Raw genomic sequence first — 21,378 nt, forward strand, 5'->3', positions numbered from 1 at the left:
CCCTGTATATGTCAGACCCCAGAACCCGTGAGAATGTTCATTAAGCATTTGTACAATTCGTAAAACCTTGCAGCAAACATTGGAACCATTGGGGGCTGAATTGATGGCATCATGGCAAAGCTGGGGGGCAATGCTGGCGTCACCATATAGATGATCGAATGGCTGTGTATGGTGCCTAGCTGGTGGAGGGTGCAACCACAAGGTCCTGTCCTATTTTTGTAAGAAGGTACACCCAGGAGGGGGCAGCTGGATACAAAGTGTCTGGCAAACCCATGGGCTGGCTCTGAGCTGGAGGGGGGCAGTTTCATTGCTGCTTATAGGAATTTCAAGCTGCCATAATATTCTACTGATATGCGGCACAAACTGTCCGCCATGAATTCACACCTGGCACACCCAGTCTTCCTTCGACTGACAATAAATGAGCCGAAGGTGACCCTACTCCCGTGGAGTAACAGTGAAACAGCCATTGGGTGGCCATTTGTGGAATGCGTCAATATTGATATTTACCCCCAAAAAGTCAATCATTTGTGTTGTGTCTAATCAAATATACATAACAACCTTATTGCCGTTAAGATGCAGCAACTAACCAGCAGAGGGGGTCAGAATCCCACAGAAAGTGCTGGTTGTTGCCCCCCTCCCCACCTCCCCTTGACCTTTCGGCACCACTTCCCCCAGGTTCTCAGTTTCCCTGTCCCAGGTGTGGGGGTTGTTTTCCTCGGAGTCCCAGATGGACTGAGGGGCCTGGTTGGAGTCACTGGTGTCACACCGATCTCCCTAAGCAGGTAAAAAGAACAGAGAACAATTGGGGGGCTGCACCCTGAATCATCTAGAGAAAGACGGGTGCCATTTCTATTCTTCTTTCTCAATGTTTATTATTGCAATAAATATATAGCCTAGGGCAAAAAGAACTGGGAATACAGAGGCGCCAGCAGCTAATGCATGCCAATATATTATTTAACCCCTAACTAGCCAGATAGTCTGCCACTGTGCTGTCATATGTCAAATTGTGATCACTTTCACATTGGTACAAGGGCATCTTGCTGTGAAATATTAGCTGGCATTAAAGTTATTTCACTTGAAAAGCCATTGACTGTACTAAATGTCAGTTTTGTTCGTAAAAGTATTCAATGTCTAAATCCGTCAGTAGTTTATTTAGAACATGAAATCTATGGAAAGGTTGATACTGTGTATTTAAGGCTCATTGAGCATACACTATGCTTTGGTGAAGGTGGCTATAAACTTATAGTTACACATTAAAGATAGAATTGATAGGTTCCGTACATTTACGTACATATTTGGAGTCTTTAGATGAAGTTGATACTTTTTATTGGGCCAACATAACAAAATGTAGAGTAACATAAGCTGTTGTGATATCAGAGGTCTGTCCTTAAGTCGGAGTTCCATATGAAGAAGAGACCTTGAGGTCCCGAAAGCTTATGTGACGATATATTTATCTGTCTTGGCTCAAATTTAGTTACTAAAGACTTCATCTTCTCTTGGACCAAAATGTCTGTATCCATTGTCCTTACATACATGTTAATACACATACTGTCATTTGTCCTTTGGTGCAAACCTCCAGTAATCTCGCTATGCTCTGCACTATGACATTTAATGTGCGTGTAGGCAGATATATTTGCTCCTTGAGATTGTTAGTTTTTGCAAGACAATGCAATGCAATGGAATAATTAGATTGTACGCAAAGATGGAATTATGCAAGATGTGGGTGTATGAGTTCTGGGGGAGGAAACTTGGCATGTCACGTTAGGATTACATACAGTTGTAAAACCACCATAATGTATTTCTATACCCTACACATCTGTGGCCAGGAACAGGATTCATGAAGCCTGCATTTGTATTAAAGGAAAAATGCTTTGCTGCATGTCTTCTCAAGCCCAGTATGAGATTGATCAATAAACAGTGATTTAGGGATCCTTTAGAGAGGTCTATTTTGGGGTCATATTTTGAGATGATTGGTTTACACACTTGAGACCTGCGATCAACTCCTGCAGCCTGGGGCAAGATATGCCATCCCGTCCAGGATCCACCAAAAGCCCAAATGCTATTTTCAGGGTCCTATACATAGCTGACGGGACTCAGATTACAGTCCTACAGTTTAAGTTTGTGTTGTAGGAGCTGTGCTGTGTTATAGCGCCCCCTAATGCATTGGTGAGCATTAGACCGCGGAGATTGTCAATGAAGCTTTGATCATATTCAGATGATGGTCAAAGTGGCACAATGGCTGCAGGCAGTAGATGAGGGCACCATTATAGGTGGTGAACAGGACAGTTGGGTGCCAGTAGTACACTGATTCTAGTGGCCAGATATGATGGTACTTTGTCGGCTGGTTTGAGATTCTAATCCACTAGAGTCCTGTAGCTAATCAGTCTTGAGTTTTTGGATTTTCTGGAGTACTGGATAACCCAGTCTTTGGTATAACAACGTGTCATCCAGAAACCTGTGACAAGTGGAACACAAAGACCTTAATTAAGCATGATGACAAAATCCTCCAAACATACTGATTAGCCGGCAGAACTTCATTTCAGTATTTGTGTCCCCTTTTCCTCTGACTCTCGGCAACCTGTTTCCTCTTCCTTCCTGAGAAAAGATCTGTCATCAGCACAGCGCTTTGGGTCATCAGATTGATTCTCCAAAACTAGCTGCAGCCCCATTCTCTTCGTTCATTAGAGTAACTGAGCATATTTAAGATAATTTAGTAAGAGACCATTGTATCTCAGAAAGAGATATCTGTGGTGCAAGCCGTTTAAGTATTTACCATCCTTCCTCTCACCTCCCCTTCAAATTCTTCCCGAACCCATCAGCTACAAAAAGGGAGAAATTAATAAAAATGGAGGAATAATGAATCCATTCCTTAGGACAGGAAGGTAACATGGCTTCTCCGACCCTATTCAGTGAAGCGGGTTTCTGGTACTGCTGAGGACCATTACCGTTTTATTAAGTATGTTTGACTACAAAATGTAGTTCATATTTAAGTATATATATGTATTTTGTTTTGTGGTATTGTGAGGAAATAGCAGTTTTGCCTCCTTCCTAATATGTTTTTTTGGAAATGCTCACCCATCAGCTCATAGAGTTAGGTTTTCTTCTACACAATAATGATATATGAACACAGTTTGGTGTAGTTGACGTTGCTATGGTTACTGCAGGTGTTTTGGTGTTCTCCGATAATCCCGTGCTGAGGGATATCTTGGCTTCCTTAGTAGGCCAAACTTTGAGGTGAGATGGGATGGGTTGACCCATTTCATCGCTCTGACTGAACTATGTATCATGTGTGGACGACGGGACAGGTTTCCCCTGCAAAATGCATAGTTTATCTCGCTAATAAATAGGGCTGTCATTCATAAGAGGCAAAAGGTGCAGCTGCCCCCAACCGAGTCATCATTTGCACCAGCAGCCTATGATCATGGTGGTCCTACACAGCATGTGCTGACATTGTGCAAGGAAGCAACTACCAGGGCACCCAGGGAATGGCTGCTATCAGCCCCAAGTTAAGCCTGTTTCCAGGGAAGTTGCCCCTTTGCCCCTGGTAGAGTCACTTCTATGAAATGTTTCAGATCAATTAAAGGATTGTATTTTTGACTTCTCATGCCCACAAAGCATGATCCAGGAACATCTGTGAATATCACGAAATATGAACACATTTGTACTTTATTTATAAAGCATAAAAAAGTGAATAAAAAAAACGAGGAGTTCCAGGGGAATTGGGCGACTTGTACATCATTTGACATGCTAACTAGGAAAAGATGTCACTATACAGATTATTCATTTATTGTATCACCTGGGCCTTTGGAATAATACAGAATGAGCTTTAAGCATAGAGAAGCATTAACCTTTTTTTATTATCATTGCACCAGATGCAAAGCTTTAACTCTTTCATTGCTAAAGAGCTGAGGTTTGTCTTATACCTTTATGGCAGACAACGGGCAACAAGCTAGAGAATTTTGAGGATGTAACCAGACTAAAATTACCAAAGTAAAAAATTGTTGGAATTTGTAAGACTATTTAGCTGCGCACAATGGTCCCATTTGGCGACAGACCTTTGGAAAGTGCAATATGCATTGCTAGCCACCCTAGGGTTAAATGAGTATCAATGGGGGAATACGCGGCCGTCAATAAGTGTCATTTCCAGCAGCAAAACATTTTATGACACAGGAGCAACTGATTGGACGGCTTGGCACCTGTTTTTGAGGATTGCGTTTGCTGTGTGTAAGCTGAGAGATTGGCTTTTGAGAAGGCAGAGGGAGGTAAGGGCTACATGGTTTGAGCATCCATCACAGGTCAACCGTCTCAGCATCCGAGTGGTCGGCTGTGCAAAAGGTTCTGCAGGTTTCTTCAAAAATTCCGATTGTAACGCAAGGATACTACAGGACAAAAAAAAAGAAAAGAGAATAAATTAGCCCTAATTCAGATAAAAATAGCTTTGCGTCCCTTAAACCCTGAGAGGCGCACATAACCCAGCAGAATTATCACTTTTCCATCCAAAACCCTGATTACAGTGAGTTAATTCACAAACCCCATAGTAGTGGCTTTTAATGTATCACTCCATTTCCCATTTCCCTTTCTTTAGACAGATGGTGACGCACATTACAGAAAGTTTTCATCAGCTGGGGTGCTTGGGTGCTAATGTAACATTTTTGGTTAGGGGGGTACGTCTGGATTAAAGGCATCCGTTTGCCCCTCCCAGCAAGTAATTTTGAGTGCTGTAACTTTCTTTGTTTCAGGTACAATGCTTCTCACCGTGACTCCGCTGGAAAATCCTGGGCCTCCCTCTCCAGCCCCCCCTCCCACAGCCCCTAAGCCTAATAAAGACAATGCTAGGCTGCAGCGCCTTTTACGCAAAGCTGCGAAAAGAGGTGGAGTACAGCACCCCTCCTCCCAGCCCCCTAAATCCTTCCGCTCCACCCTGTCTCCTGTTAGTGAAGCTGATTTGGAGAGCCTTGAATCTACAACTCCCAAGAAACACGGTCCTCCTCCCCTTACCCTGCCACCACGCTTCCAGATCCGAACTGTAACTCATCGAGTGCCCTCTCCTTATCCAAAAAATCGCAGCTTCACATTTACTGTGAGTGAGCAACACAGTCTGAGTCAGTATCTGACCTCTCCCCCACCCTATGAAACTCCCTCACCACGTCCAGTGAGGGGCAGTACTCCTACCACTTCTACTGATGGTCAACCAGCAAGCACTACCCCTAAGTTGTTCCCCCAAATAGCCAGTAAACATAGCACAACTTTATCTACAGAAGCCCCTAGATTGAAAAATCGCAACGAGTCGTCTTCACCCCATCCAGCTATTTCTGAGCTTCAAGGAACATTAAATGGTACATCGACCCATGCAGGAGCAGAAGTGCTTTCCCCAAACATTAAAGGAAACAAGGACAACGATCAAAATAGTGGAGTGGCCACAAATACAGAAACTAGATACTTCACCACAGAACCTGGGAACACAGATTCAGGAATGAATACTAGCATCCTCACAATAGGCACTGTGGCAGAGTCACCCAGTCCTCCTAAATCAGGCCAAGAAGGAACCACACAAAAACCCACCAGCTGCTCTTATCTAAGTTCTGAGAAAACCCCTGCGTCTGTAATATCCCCCACTCCCATGTTCACAGAGAAAAGTGAGTTGCTGTCCTTGTCTTCTAAAGTTGCAGATATCCCACATATTAGTTTAACTGTTGACTCGGGGCCCATCGATATATCTAAAACCCATAAAAGTCCAACATCCGCAGATATATGTAATACAGCCAGCCCACTATCTTCAGGAGTCACACAGAGAACGGTGACACAGGTAATAAAATCTCCCTCGCCTTATGCATCGACACCAGTGACACCTGTACCTGCTGGATCACCCTATTTTGAAAAACTTCCCAGCACCGAGGAGTTAGGTCTTCTGAAAAACCCTGAACGAGTTAAACCACCCAGGAGAAAGCCAGGTGGTGGATGGGCACGGTTAGTCAAGCACCTTGTGGTAGAGCCTGATGAGCCAAAGTTTCCAGAACTACAAAGGACAGAAGGAAAAGAAGAGAAAGCAGGAGGCGATGTAGGGATGACCACAGAGGGGCAGCAGCAGAGTCGAGGTTCCCGTGCCAATAAAATGTGGGATGCTCTACTATATCACATGGCTACATCCAACAAACAGCAGGAGAAAACAGGCCCTGTGTCGGATGTTCCCCCTCCTCTCCCATTTCTACGGTCACGCTTGCCACTTCTCCTCCACAGGCCTCGATTTGATGCACGCAAGCTGAAAGAAGCTGCCTCTCGTCCTCTGCGCAGAGTGACTGCCTTCTTCCACCGCAGAAGCAATGAGCGGCCACTCAGCAGCTTCAACCGGACTGCATCTGGTTGGAGCATCCGAGGAGAAGATGCAGAACAATTGGTAGGAGAAGGAGATGGTCAGGAGAATGGCACAATGTAAGGAGCCATGGGAGATTACCATACCCCTCTAATGCCCATGGGGTGGCATGAATTAAAGTGTTACTGTTACAAGAGCAGATAAATGGCAACATGTTATGTTGCATATATTTAAAATGACTACCACCAGATTAAGGCACCAGGTAGCAAAAATAAAAAGAGAAAGTATAAAGAAGTCTGTTTATTCATCCTGTATTAAAACAATTATTAAAACAGCTCCCTGTGTATTAAAACAGCTCCCTATCCCTGACAAAGTTCCTTTTGTGTTTATATGTGTACATTGCATCCATAAATCTATAGACACCCAAGTTAATCATATATCTCAATATATATATGTGTGTGTGTTTATATTAAGTAACCCGTCTATATAATAATATATGCATTAGTCTATAAGCTCTATTGCATGTTCCTGGTAGAGTGGTAATTTAATTGACCCAGGGAGTCGTAGATATGTAGATTATGTATGTGAAATGTGGTGCCTGAGCACTTAAGCGATCTATAAGTGTCAACATTTTCAGGCATCCAATTGACTGGGGTTGATAAGAGTGCAAGAGCCAACAATTGGAGAGCTAAATATTTCAAATGTGGAGATATAGTGAGAAAAATAGAACTATAAGAAAACCAAAAAACAAGATTGGAGTGGGGATGTTCATAGAGTATGGAAGAATAAACATTTGGAAGATCATTACTCACCTCATGGTTCATCCACCAAAACCTTCTCATATTTTCCATGTCCAATTGGAACAAACTTGTATTTCTTACTAGCAGTGGAACTCTAGAAGAGACAGAGGGTCAAAGGTCAGAGGGCCTCCAAAATGTTAAAATGACCCTGGAGTTAACTATAGTCAAATACGTTCTAAATGCCTTAAAGGGAACATAGGATAAAAAATAAGGTGTAAGATGTATGCAGTCCATAATACTCAGTGCGCCATTAAAAGCCCATTAAAAATTAAACTACACACAAAAAGAAGCAGTGCGTCGTGGGAGTATATCATACTGACTGTCATCCTTCTCCTTTAAGAAAATACCATACATGCATCATTCTGAAATATCAAACAGTACCGGTGGGTGGGTGATGAACGGGATGTGCAGCATCGAGACATGTGAACATGATACATTATAGAGTGTGTTGCTGGATAAAAGTGCTTTTTTCCCTATAAAACTATTTTATTACTGCAGAGTGCTCTAATGTTTTATTGTCCCTTCATTCATTCTCAGGTGTTTCAAGGAGTATATTTCAGATTATACATTATCAGATTTTATTTTTTCCAAATAATATAGCCGTGACATGTGACTTGTAACGATGTAGTGCAAAAGCCCCTTTAACCATTTGTAATCTAATAAAAATGCTGGGAAAATGGCAAAGAGCCTTTTCACATATACTTTTACAAAACATTTCATTCATACGTTCTTTGTTGGCCATAGTAGGGTTTTCCCAGCTTCTGGAGCGGAGGTAAAGTACCAATGCTTACATGTACCTTCTGCAGAGAAAGAATGAATCGTACCTTGGCGACTGATCCGGAGGTTGGGCCCTGCTCCCACAGACTCTTCTTATTCAATACATCTCCAGGCTTTACTTCCTGCGAAGGTGAAAGAAGGAGAAGGTTAAAAGGATAAAAATCCTCATTCACATGCTCAAACTCACAGAAGGTATATTACCGTGGGCTTGGTAGGGGAAAGGTGGCTGTCAGGATCCGGCTTTCCTTTAGCCCACTGACTGATCAGATCTGACACAGCAATGTTGATCCCTTCTGTATCCTGCATGCATAATAACTAATTAATAAATTCCATAAAGTAGGGTGACCTAGTTTATGATGTATTGCATCAGGCATCATAATTAATGTATAATCTTTCAATACATATTCTGAATGGTCAGCATGAGTAAGGCATTAAGTGATATTTCCATCTCAATACCTTGGATGGGGATGGCTTGGCTGCTGTAGCCACTTCGCCTATCTCCCAGCGATTCTTCTTGTTCGACACGGGTTCTGCAGGACTCAGGAGTTCTAAAGATGGTTGACGAGCCAACCGCGGTTGTTTGGTAGATACCTGGGAGCAAACAACATAAATTATGATTTACCTTTCAAAAGTGATGCAACCTCAAACATTTTCATTCCAATTCATCTTAACACAGCACAGATTATTGTTAGAATCTTTTTAAGGTCAATATACATTTTAATTTTCATTTTTTTTATTTAAATTTACAAACTAAAATTACAAATAGTTACAAATTGTGAGAGTCCATTTAGGAGTTTGTAGAAGAGTTGAACATTTTTGTTTCCTCACTTCATAGCTTGGTGTTTGATCCAAAGGGCAAAGATGTCCCTGCATAATACTTTCAGAAGATTCCTTGGAAGTGATCTCCCTGATTTATTTGTGCAAATGTTCAACTGTTTAGTTATACAACTCATTGAACTCTAATTTTGACTTTATCATTTCAAAGTAACATCTCTTTGATGCTACACATTGTGTTTAGGAGTCAACTCTCAACCATCTATGTAATAAAGCGGTACTAGGAGGGTGATTTGAGACAGTTTGCAGCGGAGACAAAGCAGACACAAGTCATCTGATTATTCTGGGAGCATCACTTTCAATGGCAGTGAAGTCACATATAAAAACATTTGGTGTAACAACAGAAGATTAAATCCCATCCCACCATAAATCTCTCCAGCACAGATAATACAATGCTAGCCGGGAAGGAGACTCCATATTCATTTAGCCATTGGCATTACGAGCACGTACCTCAATGGCATGTGTATACTGCTCCAGGCGTTCATCAATCTTGCTGACTAGAAGAGGGGGGTCGCTCTTCTTTATACTGTTACTAGAAACATAGAAAGAAAGGGAGAGGAAATAAAATAATGAGAATGGCCTAATACACAGAGTTTGGGTTTTGTCTAAATAAGGTTCTTGCGGTTATTGGGGTTTGTTAAAGAATGAGCAGATTTATGATAGAAGTAAACAAATAGAATATAATGGCTTGCAGCAAACATTACTCCCATAGAACAGTCTTTCCCAAGAGTCTTTTTATTGAGCCAATCTCTACTTTTTCATTAGGTTAGTATATTCTATGTATTAGCTTTAATAAGATACTTATAGTATATTTATGCAAAAATGCTGAATCTTCATTCTCCACGTTTGACGTTCATGAATATTCTTTATTCTGTCCTATGTATGGACAAATTTGACTTCCTTTGTCCATGAAAACCCACACACCTTCTATTGTCTTAGGGATGATGTAACAAAATTGTCTCCATGTTTCCCCTTTTATATTGTGTTCGGACCTTTCCCTTCCATTTTTTTTTTCTTATTTTAAAAATGTTAAATAAAAAATATTCTTTTCTGTGCACTTAAATATTTTTTTCTTCTAAAAGAGTTAAAGTTAAGAATGAGGGAATGGAATAGAAAAAAAAAACCAGAAGAGTTTATGAGAGATTTAAGTGGATGTGAAAGATGGATTAGAAACGTTTCTTTGAACTACAACCAAAAATCTCATTATGAGGAATCGGGAGTGAAAATTCGCTTGTGAAAGGAAGTCAAAACTTTAAATAAAAAAGTGGACGTTAAGCGGGAGGGGAGCGGTGATTGTAAAGGTAGGGGATTAAGCTCTTTCCATTTACATACCTCTTCTCAATGGTGCGGCTAAGATTCTCAGCCATCTCTGATACCTAGTAGACAGAGAAGAAAGGTTAAAACAGTTTGACCAAGAGTCAGACTGACAACAACATAAGCAAAGTGTCACAAACACTAAATGCGAAACCAATAAGAGGAGTTTCAGTTAGTTCGGCCCCAGTTTGCACCTCTGCTCTTGCTCAACTGAACCAAGTGTTGGGTTTAAGTATCAAGCCAATGCTGACTAAACAGAGAAGGGCAGCAGAGGGAAGATAAAAATTGAGGATTACGGGTTATTTATAACAATTGAGAAAAGTTTGGATTTATCATCAAAACAACCAATGTGATGGATCTGGAAACAAAATCACTCTAAATCTCTGCACCAGAATCACTTTTCATATTTCCATGCGATGAGCTTTCATTGACAGTCCAGTTCTCTTTAGTTAAGAGTCAGGTTGCACAACTTCAGCCGAGTTCAGATGAGTCAGCCCGAGAAACTCGTCTCAACTCTCAGCTTGACTCATCTTTATCCTTTGTGAGCGTACCCCTTAGAGGGCCGACAGCTGTTATGAATCATCATGCACACCTGGAGAGCTGTAGGTTGGCTGTCCAGATGTTAAGAAAAAACACTGATAACTGGATAGCAGGAACTACGTCGTACCTATTCGAATGTATTCGATGCGGGTCTACGTGATCAAGTTACCTTAATAGTTGTTGTGATGCCGCCTTCACACTCCTCCCCGTTGCTACTGACCGAGTGCCTGCGTCTGTTCTCTTCTTCCCTTACACATCTGTCACTGGCCAAATCTGTATGTATCTGTATAGTAAATACTACTAAATAAATCACCTGATTATACAACATCCACACAGATCTCATGAAAATGAAAATATTAAAAAAAAGCGTAATAAAGGTCCAATTGCACCCCATTTGTAAATTAAATTAAATACCTCACTATATTAATGTCCGTATTTATTGAATATATTTACATCCAATCTGATAAGTTAATGCAGTATTTAATATTACTTATAGTCATCACGCCAGTGACAGCCATACATTCCGCTATAGAACTGGTTTCTTGGGTTAAGCATCCCCCTTACCTCTGGTCTGGATACCCATGATGTGTTTCTTTCTTCTGTCTTGTCATAGTCTGCATTATCATCTTGCGCTGTTGCATTTGGGACTCTGCCTTCTACCTTCTCTTCTTCATCTTCTTCATACTCTCTAGAACCAGAGAACGCCATAAGAAAGGGAAACAGTGTAACTTGCTGAAATGACCAATCACCATAAGGACACATGATCTCCTATGTATATTCTGTATGTACATTGACATTTGTACATAGAATTTGATGACTGATTTAAATATGGCTTCACAGTAATTTAGTGTGTTTACAAGAAAATCTGATAATGACACCACAATAGGGTCCCTTAAAAAATTGTAACCTGTCTGATTTACATTTGTTATGAAGAAATAGCATCCTGTGCTTAAAAAAATGAACACAAGAATAACACATTATTATGTCGATAAATAATAAATATTAATACTTTTTCTCATATGACAAGGGAACTCGAATGGCGAGGCTACAGACACCATAATCCTATATTACTTGGGTAGCAGGTGTTTCTTGGAAGCGATTGGCTGCAATTTTAGAACCGTACCTTGTCGGGTACCTTGACCATTGCTTGGTAGAGATTGGCACTTCCTGGGAACAGGGTTCTGGGCTGTATTGCTCATGGGTGTATTGATCAGGTTCATTAATGAGCTGTTAATTAACACAGTAAACATTGGTTAACATTGTATCCCTCGGATTTTAAAGGAAACTGGTCCCACATTTCACTTGTTTACCTGGCTGTATGAGAAGGAGATGTAACCAGCTCTACATTCTCTTCTAAAAATCAAAGTCCTCTCTGTATCTTGAATGCTCTAGAGCAGTGGTTCTCAACCTTCCTAATGCTGCGGCCCTTTAATACAGTTCCTCATGTTGTGGCGACCCCCAACCATAAAATTATGTAATTATATATTGTGAAATATGTGTTTTCCGATGGTCTTAGGTGACCCCTGTGAAAGGGTCGTTTGACCCACAGGTTGAGAACCGCTGCTCTAGAGTGTGTGTCTAAAGGTTTGTTGTCTCTGTCTATTAGAGTTACCAATGACAGATCTTTGCTGCTAAAGGTGACTCCTTCTCAACCTGTCCCATCTCATGGATTTAATAACCCAAAATGAGTATTTGCATGACCCTTAGATGTCTTCAACCACACAAGTATGCACCTTTTTCACTCTCTAAAATGTGAAACTGTGATTTGAGTGATACCAAATCCAATGTGCTGCTGGCCATAACTGTGACCAAGAAAGTAAGTGTATGACTAGTCATGTCTAACCCTTTTTTCTCTGAGATGTTAAAGTATAATTGTTTCTCTTGTTGTAACTTGTCTCTTTTCCCATAGAAGGTATCCAAAATACTTTCTTTGTGAGTTATTTGGCTCTGTATGCATCATAATCACCCTAAAGTTTTCTGATTGTGTAGCATTAAAATTCAATAGAGTTTTAACCACTTTTAGAAATATGATGCAAGGAATTTTTCTTCAAGTTTGGGTGCCGGTGGTAATATATATACCTCTGATGCTTCACATCGGGATGTTCCCTCATCCTCCTCCTCTTCTTCCTCCCGTTTTAAATTGGGGACTTTTGCATCCTCGTTCTCCTCCTCCCCCGTTGCTCTAGTTTCCTGGCTTTCTTCGTCCTGTGTGTTTCTAAGGTAGCCATTCTCCTGGTTTTCTACACCCTTTGGCTCTTCTCTTTCATCTCTGGGCACATAACATGCCCCCTGAAGCCTTCTCTGCTCTAGTTTCTGGGACCAGTCACTGAATCCCTCATCTTCCTCATTCTCCCAGGGACCAGATGGTTTCAATCCCACACTGCGAACCAAAAAAGAGAAGACATAACACACTCAGCAAGTCTTAAATCTTAAAAAGAGTACAGTGTATCCAACTAAAATGAAAAACAACAGGAACCAGGATGTTTTATTAAGTCGGTAAAAAGTGATCAAATGTGATCATAAAACTGCAAAAGTTGCGCCATTTATTTAAGTGGAAAATAGACTTTTTTCCCATTAACATGAAGTGTAATGCAGATTTTGCACAATGACATTAGGAAGTTTACTCGAGAACTGTTTCAAATATTACCCACACAGATGTAGCGGATGTATTAGTGTGTTAGGAAAACAAGGAATTCTTCACAGATATTATATATGGCATGAAGTACTCTTTAACATCTTGAGGAGACACTTCCTCAGAGTTTCCTCTTTGCGTCAGAGGGTCATCCCAAGACTCTCCAACATGTAGAATGTCACAGAGTCTTCCTGCGGCATCTCTGTCTTCACTCAAAAGCCATATCTTCTTATATTTAATTTTCCCTTCTATAATGTTTGTACGTTTGTGGCTATTATTTTACAGTTTGTTTTCTTGATTCTGAGCATGCCTTGCCCCTCATTTTTCACCACCATTATTTTTGATGCCCTGTTGCAAGCTGTGACCATGCCTCCTTAACATCTCTCTTTGGGACCCAAATTTCCCTTTTCTTCCCCCTTTCTCCAGCAGCTCATACATGCTATGAGTTTATCACAGTGTTCCACAACGTGCAAAGAAAACACACACATGTATATTCACTAAAGGGAGAGTTGAGGTTCTAACTCTCTCACTTCATTATTCTTTATAATGGGACATCACGAGAAGGTATGTCCACCAAGAAGGTCTGAGCTAGTCCTGTATAAGGCATAATTCAATGTGTAAAGAGACTTTCAACCTTCACAGGAAACACAACTCTCCCTTTAGTGAATAAACCACAAAAATGTATTCTAAAATTAGATTGTGTAATTTAAATGGATTGTTCTTGTCTTTAATGTTTTACTTTACCGAAAGGGTAGTAGAAAAATAAACACAGCCTCCAATCAGAGGTGGTAGAGGCTAATACAGTAAGGGAATTTATATATGCATGGGATAGGAATAAAGCTATCCTGAATCTAGGACAAGACCAAGGACTTAATAAGGTTCTTTATATTGGGAAAATGGGCAGACTAGATGAGCCGAATGGTTCTTATCTGCCGTCAAATTCAGTGTAAATGTATCAGTAAGTTACATTTATCAATATTGCAATTTTGAATCCCATAAATTGCTTTGTGAAAAATATAGCTAAGACAACGCAGAAGGGAGTGTGGTTTGTACAGATAGCTGGCGCTGTGTATATGTCGACAAGTTAAAATTACATTTTTCTACCTGTTTTGTTTTTGGGGGGAGATTTTGCATAAACAGCCACAGAAGTGGATATTTTCTGGATTAGTGAGAAGTGACAAGTCTGAAGTGCTCTCAGAGAGAGGAACCATGTAAGGAAGTATAAATTTGATGGCGGATGTGAGAGTAAAGAACGTTGTATGGAATGAGATGTAAAGGATAGTTAATGACGAGATCGCCGTCAAACATTGTCCAAGAAAATAATAAATATCATTATAACAGTGTAGATGTACAGGGTACAGTCTTTGTGTTCATAAACTGCAACTACTAAAGCCATGTAACAGACTCACCGTTATAATGAATTCATGCCGGGAAAATATTGTATATAGCCATGGTGCAGCCCCCAATATATTTGTTAATCTAGATAGGCCACAGGCTGATGGATCACAGGAGTCGTAGTTAGTCAATAGGCCATCTCTCATGGTCTATAAGAGACACATTGAATCGTATTATATAAAGAACGGACAATATTAAGGTTTGTATGGCCCTGATGAGATTCTGTGACCGAGTGACGTGAGTGATGAATACAGGTGTTTAAAATGAACAGTCACCGGGAGGCAGGGTGAGTGTATGGGTGCTGTCTGTAAATGACTCTCTTACTGGTCTTCTGAGGAGGTCTCATCGGTGAAGTTCTCTACCGCCTGTCCTTTGTTGCCTGTCTGTTCCTGCCTTTCACGTTCACGCCTGCGCCGCTCCCTGGCAGCCTCCTCTTCATCCTCCACACTCCACTGAGTGGTCAATCTGATGGAAAAGACAGCAGGAGCACATAGTGAGCATTTCATCTATGGGTATATTAATATATAAATATGCCAGAACAGATGTTGTATTACAGTCTATGGATAAAAAACAAGGAGGTCCAATTCTGGACTGACCTTTAACTCTAAGAACCTTCCAAAACACAAAAGAATGTGAGACTAGCTCTGCCAACAATGGCCAATGCTATATAGGTGCCGACCATGCCTCCTCCCTGCCTCTAGACACATACCCCAAGACCTGAGATGGTGGGGGTGGGTATGAAGACTGTTGTATAATACACACTGACACACAGGACCATCTTTATATGTAAAGGAACCCTGGGCTATGAAGCTGATGGTCCCTCAGTGATCTGCATGCAGCTGGGTACCAGGAGCGCACTCCTCCACTGGACCTTGGCAGCTGTTTAGGGTGCTGAAGGAACAGCTGCCATAGGCCCCTAAGGTAAGGTGGGCCAGATTCCTCCTATACTCCACATTTAGACAAAAAACACAATGAAGTTGTGTATTAGGCCCAATGACCATCATATGCTGCATGCACCATATCCCTTGGGAGGATGTTATAAACATATTTACGTCTGTTTCCAAACAGAATATTGAGACCTTTAAGGTGGTAGAAAACTGTAATACACTAGAAGCCTCGTAGAGATAGCTGTTTTCATATGTTGGGGATGGCTGCATATTGTGGTATACACAGCTGTTCCTCCAGCAGACAGCCAGGACTCCTCCCTTCATTTTGGACTCTTTAATACCCAAGGTATTGGGTGTGTGAAGTGGGATTTAGATTGGCAGCTGGGCAGCAGTGACATTTAACTCTTGTCCAAACACTCCTTCTTTTTTTCATGAATGTGCGTAACATTGTAGCATTGCTATTAACCTCATATCTACAAACTGAGGTTTGGCTACAGTTTTGAAAGCTGGACAACATTCAACTCTTAAACACTCCCTTTTGCGAGTATAAATGTGTGAAAATGTATAATACCTACCCACTGTCCCGAATTTCCATCGACAGTCCTTAGATTATGTTTTCACTTGGCTAGAGTTTTAAAGCTGTTCTTTTGTGTGCTAACCATCTATGATTTTCCTACAAAATAAGAATATGCTTAGCATATTCTTATTTGTTTTAAGGGATATTCAGATGACATAATGTTTCTTACCAGCCAGGGGATACCATATTATCCCAGTGGCCCGTAGCATGGAAATGAACATTGGGAACATCACAGGATGAACAGCGGGGGTGAGACAGTCTGAAGTAGCTGTGAAGATCTCAAGGACATGATGCTCTGCTACGGGACAGTCTACAATTCTGCGACTGCAAAAAGAGATGAGGGGCAATGTCCTGCCAACACATCAGGATGATTCAACAACACAACTCACATGTAACCACATAGCTATTAAGCTGTACCATGTGCACACGTCATTACGCCTTGTCCTATATAGCCATCTCTGAGTTACTTTCTGTTAAACTATACATTACTTCACACACAATCACTATATGAGCATTCACTACAGTACTGAAGGAGAAAGGGACCTTGCTGTAGCGCACTCATGATCTATGGGCACACCAAGGTTTCATGGCACTGTAACGCATAATTGTCAATATTCTAAACAAAATTCCATTCACTGGGTATCAGGCCCGGACTGGCCATCTGGCACATCGGGCAAATGCCTGGTGGGCTGCTGGCTGACAGAGCCCCATACTCATCCAATCTGACTCTCTTATCAGTCGCTGCCAACGACATTGTGGGATCCATGGTACTTTTGCCGCTGTTCCCGTGACCCGGAGTTTCCCCTTGGTCACCCAGAGAAGGGGCACTTCACCCAGGTTGTCAGGTCAAAGCAAAGTTCCCAGGAATCGCGCATATCCAGCAGTCGGCCGGACTTACATCATCAGGCAGCCACTGGCCTTAAAGTGCCAGGGCCACCCCATCATCGCCAGTCAGACCATACTGGGTACAAAACTCTGCTATAACAGGTCGGAGCTTATGTAGCTGAATGGGGAGTGCTATACCACGACATTAAATAACGTTATATCGGAAAATCATTAATAGTGCGTAGTAACCACATATTACATATAGACCATTATATAGAGTATGAGTATACAGATGCACTTGAACCTAAAACACAAATGTAAGGCCAAACTAGCACAGAATGAGAAATGGACCTACCACAGACAATTACATGTCACTGATTGCTCACTTTTCGTTCTGACCCTGTGAGACTACTCTATAACACGACATTATTATCTCAATGTTTATAAAAGTATTAGACTGTATAAACAGACCTCACGCACAGCTTCAATGCATCACGGCTCTGACACGGCTACATCTATACTGACTGCGGAAACTCACGCCACCGAATCACATCATCCCAGATAACACAAGTGACGGACACTAAGTTCTGGTGCTGGCAGCTGTATTACCCACCGTTACCGCCTCGCTACAGAATACCTAACCTTTATCTCAGTTGGCCCAGTACTGACAGGTGATGAACATCAACAGAGAGTACGGACAACATATCTTCCAGCTGTTGTTGGACTACAACTCCCATTACACTGAGACAGAACAAGGCCATCCTTGCCCATGCTACCAACCTGGTATTGAGGAATAGCCACTTGCAGTCGCACCCACTGCCCCATTTGCTCTGTGTGTCTGTGCCTTTCCTCCCTCACATATCACATTCCTCTACTTCAACCCAGTGATAAGCAGCCTCTGCTATTCCAGTGGCTGTGAACTGCAATTCCCATCACCCCCTGCCAGAAGACTATACCTGCATCCTCCCAACATCTAGTTCCTTTTTCTTTCTTCTTCCAGTTTTCACATCTTGCCACCCCACCAGCCCCTTATTTCATTCATTCTCTCCTAAACATGCCATTGTCTTCTGGTCTGTGTTCTCTTGCTTGTCATGCTCTTGGTCTTCTCTCCTATCCTTCACACATTCCCCTATTTTTATTTTCACATTGTCCTTCATCCCTTGGACTCTTGGTCCATCTTCCATTCCAGGGTCTATCATCTCTCCCATCCCTATTTTCTATACCCTCGTTCACACTTCAGATTATTTTATCTCAAATGTCCCATACTCTGATATCTACCTTCTCTACCACCTCTCACACCTTGGTCTGTCTTGATCCTTTCTCACCTTAGTAGATTTTCTAGGTTCTTCTTGCTTGAATTCCTTCTCAAGAGTGAGGTAGACATTGTTACACATGCAGCTCTTCAGCTATCTCCTTGACCCTCCTATCCTTTGTATTAGTTCCTTCACTCCACAACTTTGTATGATATCTCCCTTGGCTTCTCCTTGTTGTTATTCCTCTTCTCTTGAAGCTCCTGGGTTCCTCTCTCTCTTGCTGTTCCCTTTCTGCCTCTTTTCAGGAACTTTGAGCAGCTGCCTGCCCTCCTTTTGTTTTACAGTCCTGATTTTTTTTTCTCTCTCCCCCTCCTCCTATGCTGGGAAGTCAGGGGGAGATGATATGAGGTAAGAGGAAGCTGGACCCTCCCTGCCCCTGTGTTTGGGTGAGGGGAGGGGGTGACAATATGTCTCTGTTTGTATCTCCCCCTCAATAACAATATAAGAGAGTCTCTGTATCACAGCAACAGCTTTCCCCTGATGCCTACAAACTATACATCTCCTTGGCTCTAAATTCATCTTGATTCTCTTACATTATCTTATCTTTCCTCCTTTCTGTCCTGCCTTTTGTCTACCTACTGCCTCTTGCATTTCTCTATAACACTGTTATGTACCTCCTCTTTCTTATTTGAAATTCCTTTGTATTTATTGCTGGGTTTTTTTCGTTCCTTTGCTCCTATGTTCTCAAATCTAGGTGCATTTACTATTATATATATATATTATATTATATTATATTATATTATATTTGAATTTACTTTTTTATTATTGTTGTTGTTATTATTATTATTATTGTTGTTATAATTATTATTTATTATTATTATCTTTTATTTATATAGCGCCAGCAATTTACACAGAGCACAATACATGTATTCAAAAGTAGAATTGGCAGACTAAGATGAACCGACACATTAGGAGAAGACGGTCCTGCTCGCAAGTTTACAAGATCAGTCCGATATTTAGTAACAGAAACTTGAAGAAGGGGAAAAAAACGCATAGAAATTACTTTTGTGTAACACAGATTTTTAAGACCTCTCTTTTGAAACTCAATTCTAATATCTTCTTTAAGCCATCTGCTACTGCACCTCCCAAGTGTCCCTGTTCAGGAGGGACATTCCTACTTTTGGATCTAAATCCCTGTTTGGTCCCAATAATATTTAACTAGGGCATCACTTTAAGTTAGATCATAAACCAGGGCTGCCTGAACCTGTCCTGGTATATATATATATATATATATATATATATATATATATATATAGTTGGCAATTTTATTTGATGCTGAGTTAGCAATAGACATTTAATAATGTACTAATGAAGCATGATTTAAATATATTTAAATATTACATGGATATAGTAAACGTGATGAATATAGCATGCTGCTAAGAGCAAGTAGTTTTGAGAATGAAGGAGATAACTAGACGTTGTTACAGTATACTTGAATTATTCATGGTGTTAAAGGAAAAGATTGGGGGCAGATATGGTTAGAATAAAAGCATATAATATTACAAATACAATGAGGTTGAGACAGACAGTGACAGAGTAACAAGGTCCAAAGAAATGAGAAAGTAGGAGCACAAAGGAGTGGTTTATAAACTGCTGTAATTATGGCAAATAAAACCAAAAAGCTGCTGGAAGCAGCCAACCAGTGGCTGAAAAAGGCTTCTGGAATCAGTGGGAGAGCTTTTATTGTACGTGGGTTCTCGTTGGACCCCCCCATGACATTTACACCCACTACAATCAACTAACTAACAGTACTATCTATACCAATACCATGAGTGTTCGGACAAACGCAATTATTACATGGCATTCAGCAAGAGGCGGGCAAAGGGGCAAATGCATACGGTGAGTTCTGCTGAGCCTCCCATGCCTTTCCAAGGGGGACGCCACATATACTAATGATACAATATGCATTAAGAAAGTGGATAGATATTTGCAGAGGTTTTCATGGGCTGCGGAATCACATTGTAACATCGGCTTAAATATGAATTAAAAAAAAGTCTGCTCTGCAGAATATGAATGCAGCCATCGTTCTGCTCGATAATGCATTGATCCCTTCCAACATTTCACACTTTCAAAGATATTGACAAATAGGGACAGTTTTGGTTTAATATACCGTACATTGTTCAAAGTATGGCTATTGGGCTATATATTAACTTTGTGTCAATTTGTTACATTTTTATGGAATTTTATGCTATTGCTAAGGTGTTTACCCATACAGCCTTGACTATAATACACAGATATATATTTGTCAAGCTATTTTTTCAGTATTGTGTTATTTTGTTACTGGTGTATAATATACGCTAATAAAAATAATATAAGAAAAAGAAAAAAAATTATAATGTTATACATGAGATTTAGAGATTTTAGAATTTATATTAAAGCCGATTGCGGTGCAACATTTTAATTTTTTTCTTATTTTATTAATAGAATTAAGGGCACAAGACAATAGGGGCTGGTGCACAGGGTCCAAATGGACTTCCATTTACCCCACTCAGGCAGAGAAACTGCAGGAAACATTATATAAAATAGGAAATAGATTCCACCTCCTTCTATTACCTCAAGTGGTTTGTTCCTTGTGCACTTCCTCTTCTTAACAGGGAGTGCTTCCTGTGATAATGTGTGTGTGCGTGTGTGTGCATCTCAATTGTCCACATTACCTGTGTACCATGCATGGTCTTTCTTGCATGACAGGCTTCTTGGGATTTAACCTTTATAATGCATAACAATCAGGGAGTTGAAATGTTAAATGTTCTTGCAAACTAGGGAATAACGTTTAAACCAATTTTTTCCACACGGGTCTAACCATGCTCTCCTCCATGGCTGTAAAGAAAAACAAACTTCTTCTTCTTCTGAGGCTGTATTCCCAATGAGAGGGAAAGGCAACCTCTTACTTCCCTCCCAGACCAAACTCCAGGGAGGGCTGGATCTTCTAGGGTCTCCTCTGAAGAGGATACGCACAGAAGCCTTCAAGGATGAATGGCCTAAACCCCCACCAAAAATCCTAGTCTTTGGGGACCTGGCTCTGCTGTTTCAATGTGACCAAACATCAGCGCACAAAAACATGAAATGTGTACAAGTGCCAGTTCTGGCCCCAGCCCATGGCTGGTGATACAAAAATTCCTCTCTCTTCACAACGCTAGCCATAGGCCAGGGTATATTTAGGTGAAGAATAACAAA

At 41.0% G+C, this 21,378-nt stretch overlaps 2 protein-coding genes across 4 annotated transcripts in view; one reads left to right on the forward strand and one right to left on the reverse strand.

Moving 5' to 3' along the window:
* Nucleotides 1-682: 682 nt before the first annotated feature.
* Nucleotides 683-6,646, forward strand: PRR33 (proline rich 33). The gene is made up of 2 exons (XM_053448484.1): nucleotides 683-782; nucleotides 4,740-6,646. The coding sequence occupies exon 2, from the start codon at nucleotides 4,745-4,747 to the stop codon at nucleotides 6,431-6,433; it is 1,689 nt and encodes a 562-aa protein (XP_053304459.1). The 5' UTR covers nucleotides 683-782; nucleotides 4,740-4,744; the 3' UTR covers nucleotides 6,434-6,646.
* The window catches only part of LSP1 (lymphocyte specific protein 1), a 29,618-nt gene continuing 11,888 nt past the window's right edge, over nucleotides 3,649-21,378 (reverse strand). For 2 of the 3 annotated variants that reach the window (XM_053448486.1, XM_053448485.1), the window contains exons 3-14: nucleotides 14,927-15,067; nucleotides 12,655-12,955; nucleotides 11,699-11,802; nucleotides 11,140-11,263; nucleotides 10,745-10,858; nucleotides 10,054-10,097; nucleotides 9,172-9,253; nucleotides 8,344-8,478; nucleotides 8,089-8,187; nucleotides 7,935-8,009; nucleotides 7,123-7,204; nucleotides 3,649-4,379 (exon numbers count right to left, since the gene is read on the reverse strand). In XM_053448486.1, coding sequence (XP_053304461.1) covers nucleotides 7,124-7,204; nucleotides 7,935-8,009; nucleotides 8,089-8,187; nucleotides 8,344-8,478; nucleotides 9,172-9,253; nucleotides 10,054-10,097; nucleotides 10,745-10,858; nucleotides 11,140-11,263; nucleotides 11,699-11,802; nucleotides 12,655-12,955; nucleotides 14,927-15,067 — 1,300 coding nt within the window. In that variant the 3' untranslated portion in view covers nucleotides 3,649-4,379; nucleotide 7,123. Of the gene's footprint in view, nucleotides 4,380-7,122; nucleotides 7,205-7,934; nucleotides 8,010-8,088; nucleotides 8,188-8,343; nucleotides 8,479-9,171; nucleotides 9,254-10,053; nucleotides 10,098-10,744; nucleotides 10,859-11,139; nucleotides 11,264-11,698; nucleotides 11,803-12,654; nucleotides 12,956-14,926; nucleotides 15,068-18,216; nucleotides 18,536-21,378 lie in introns of those variants that run through there. The other variant, XM_053448487.1, reaches the window with a different exon arrangement.

Source organism: Spea bombifrons, chromosome 10 (genome assembly GCF_027358695.1).
Source record: "Spea bombifrons isolate aSpeBom1 chromosome 10, aSpeBom1.2.pri, whole genome shotgun sequence".
NCBI lineage: Eukaryota > Metazoa > Chordata > Amphibia > Anura > Pelobatidae > Spea > Spea bombifrons.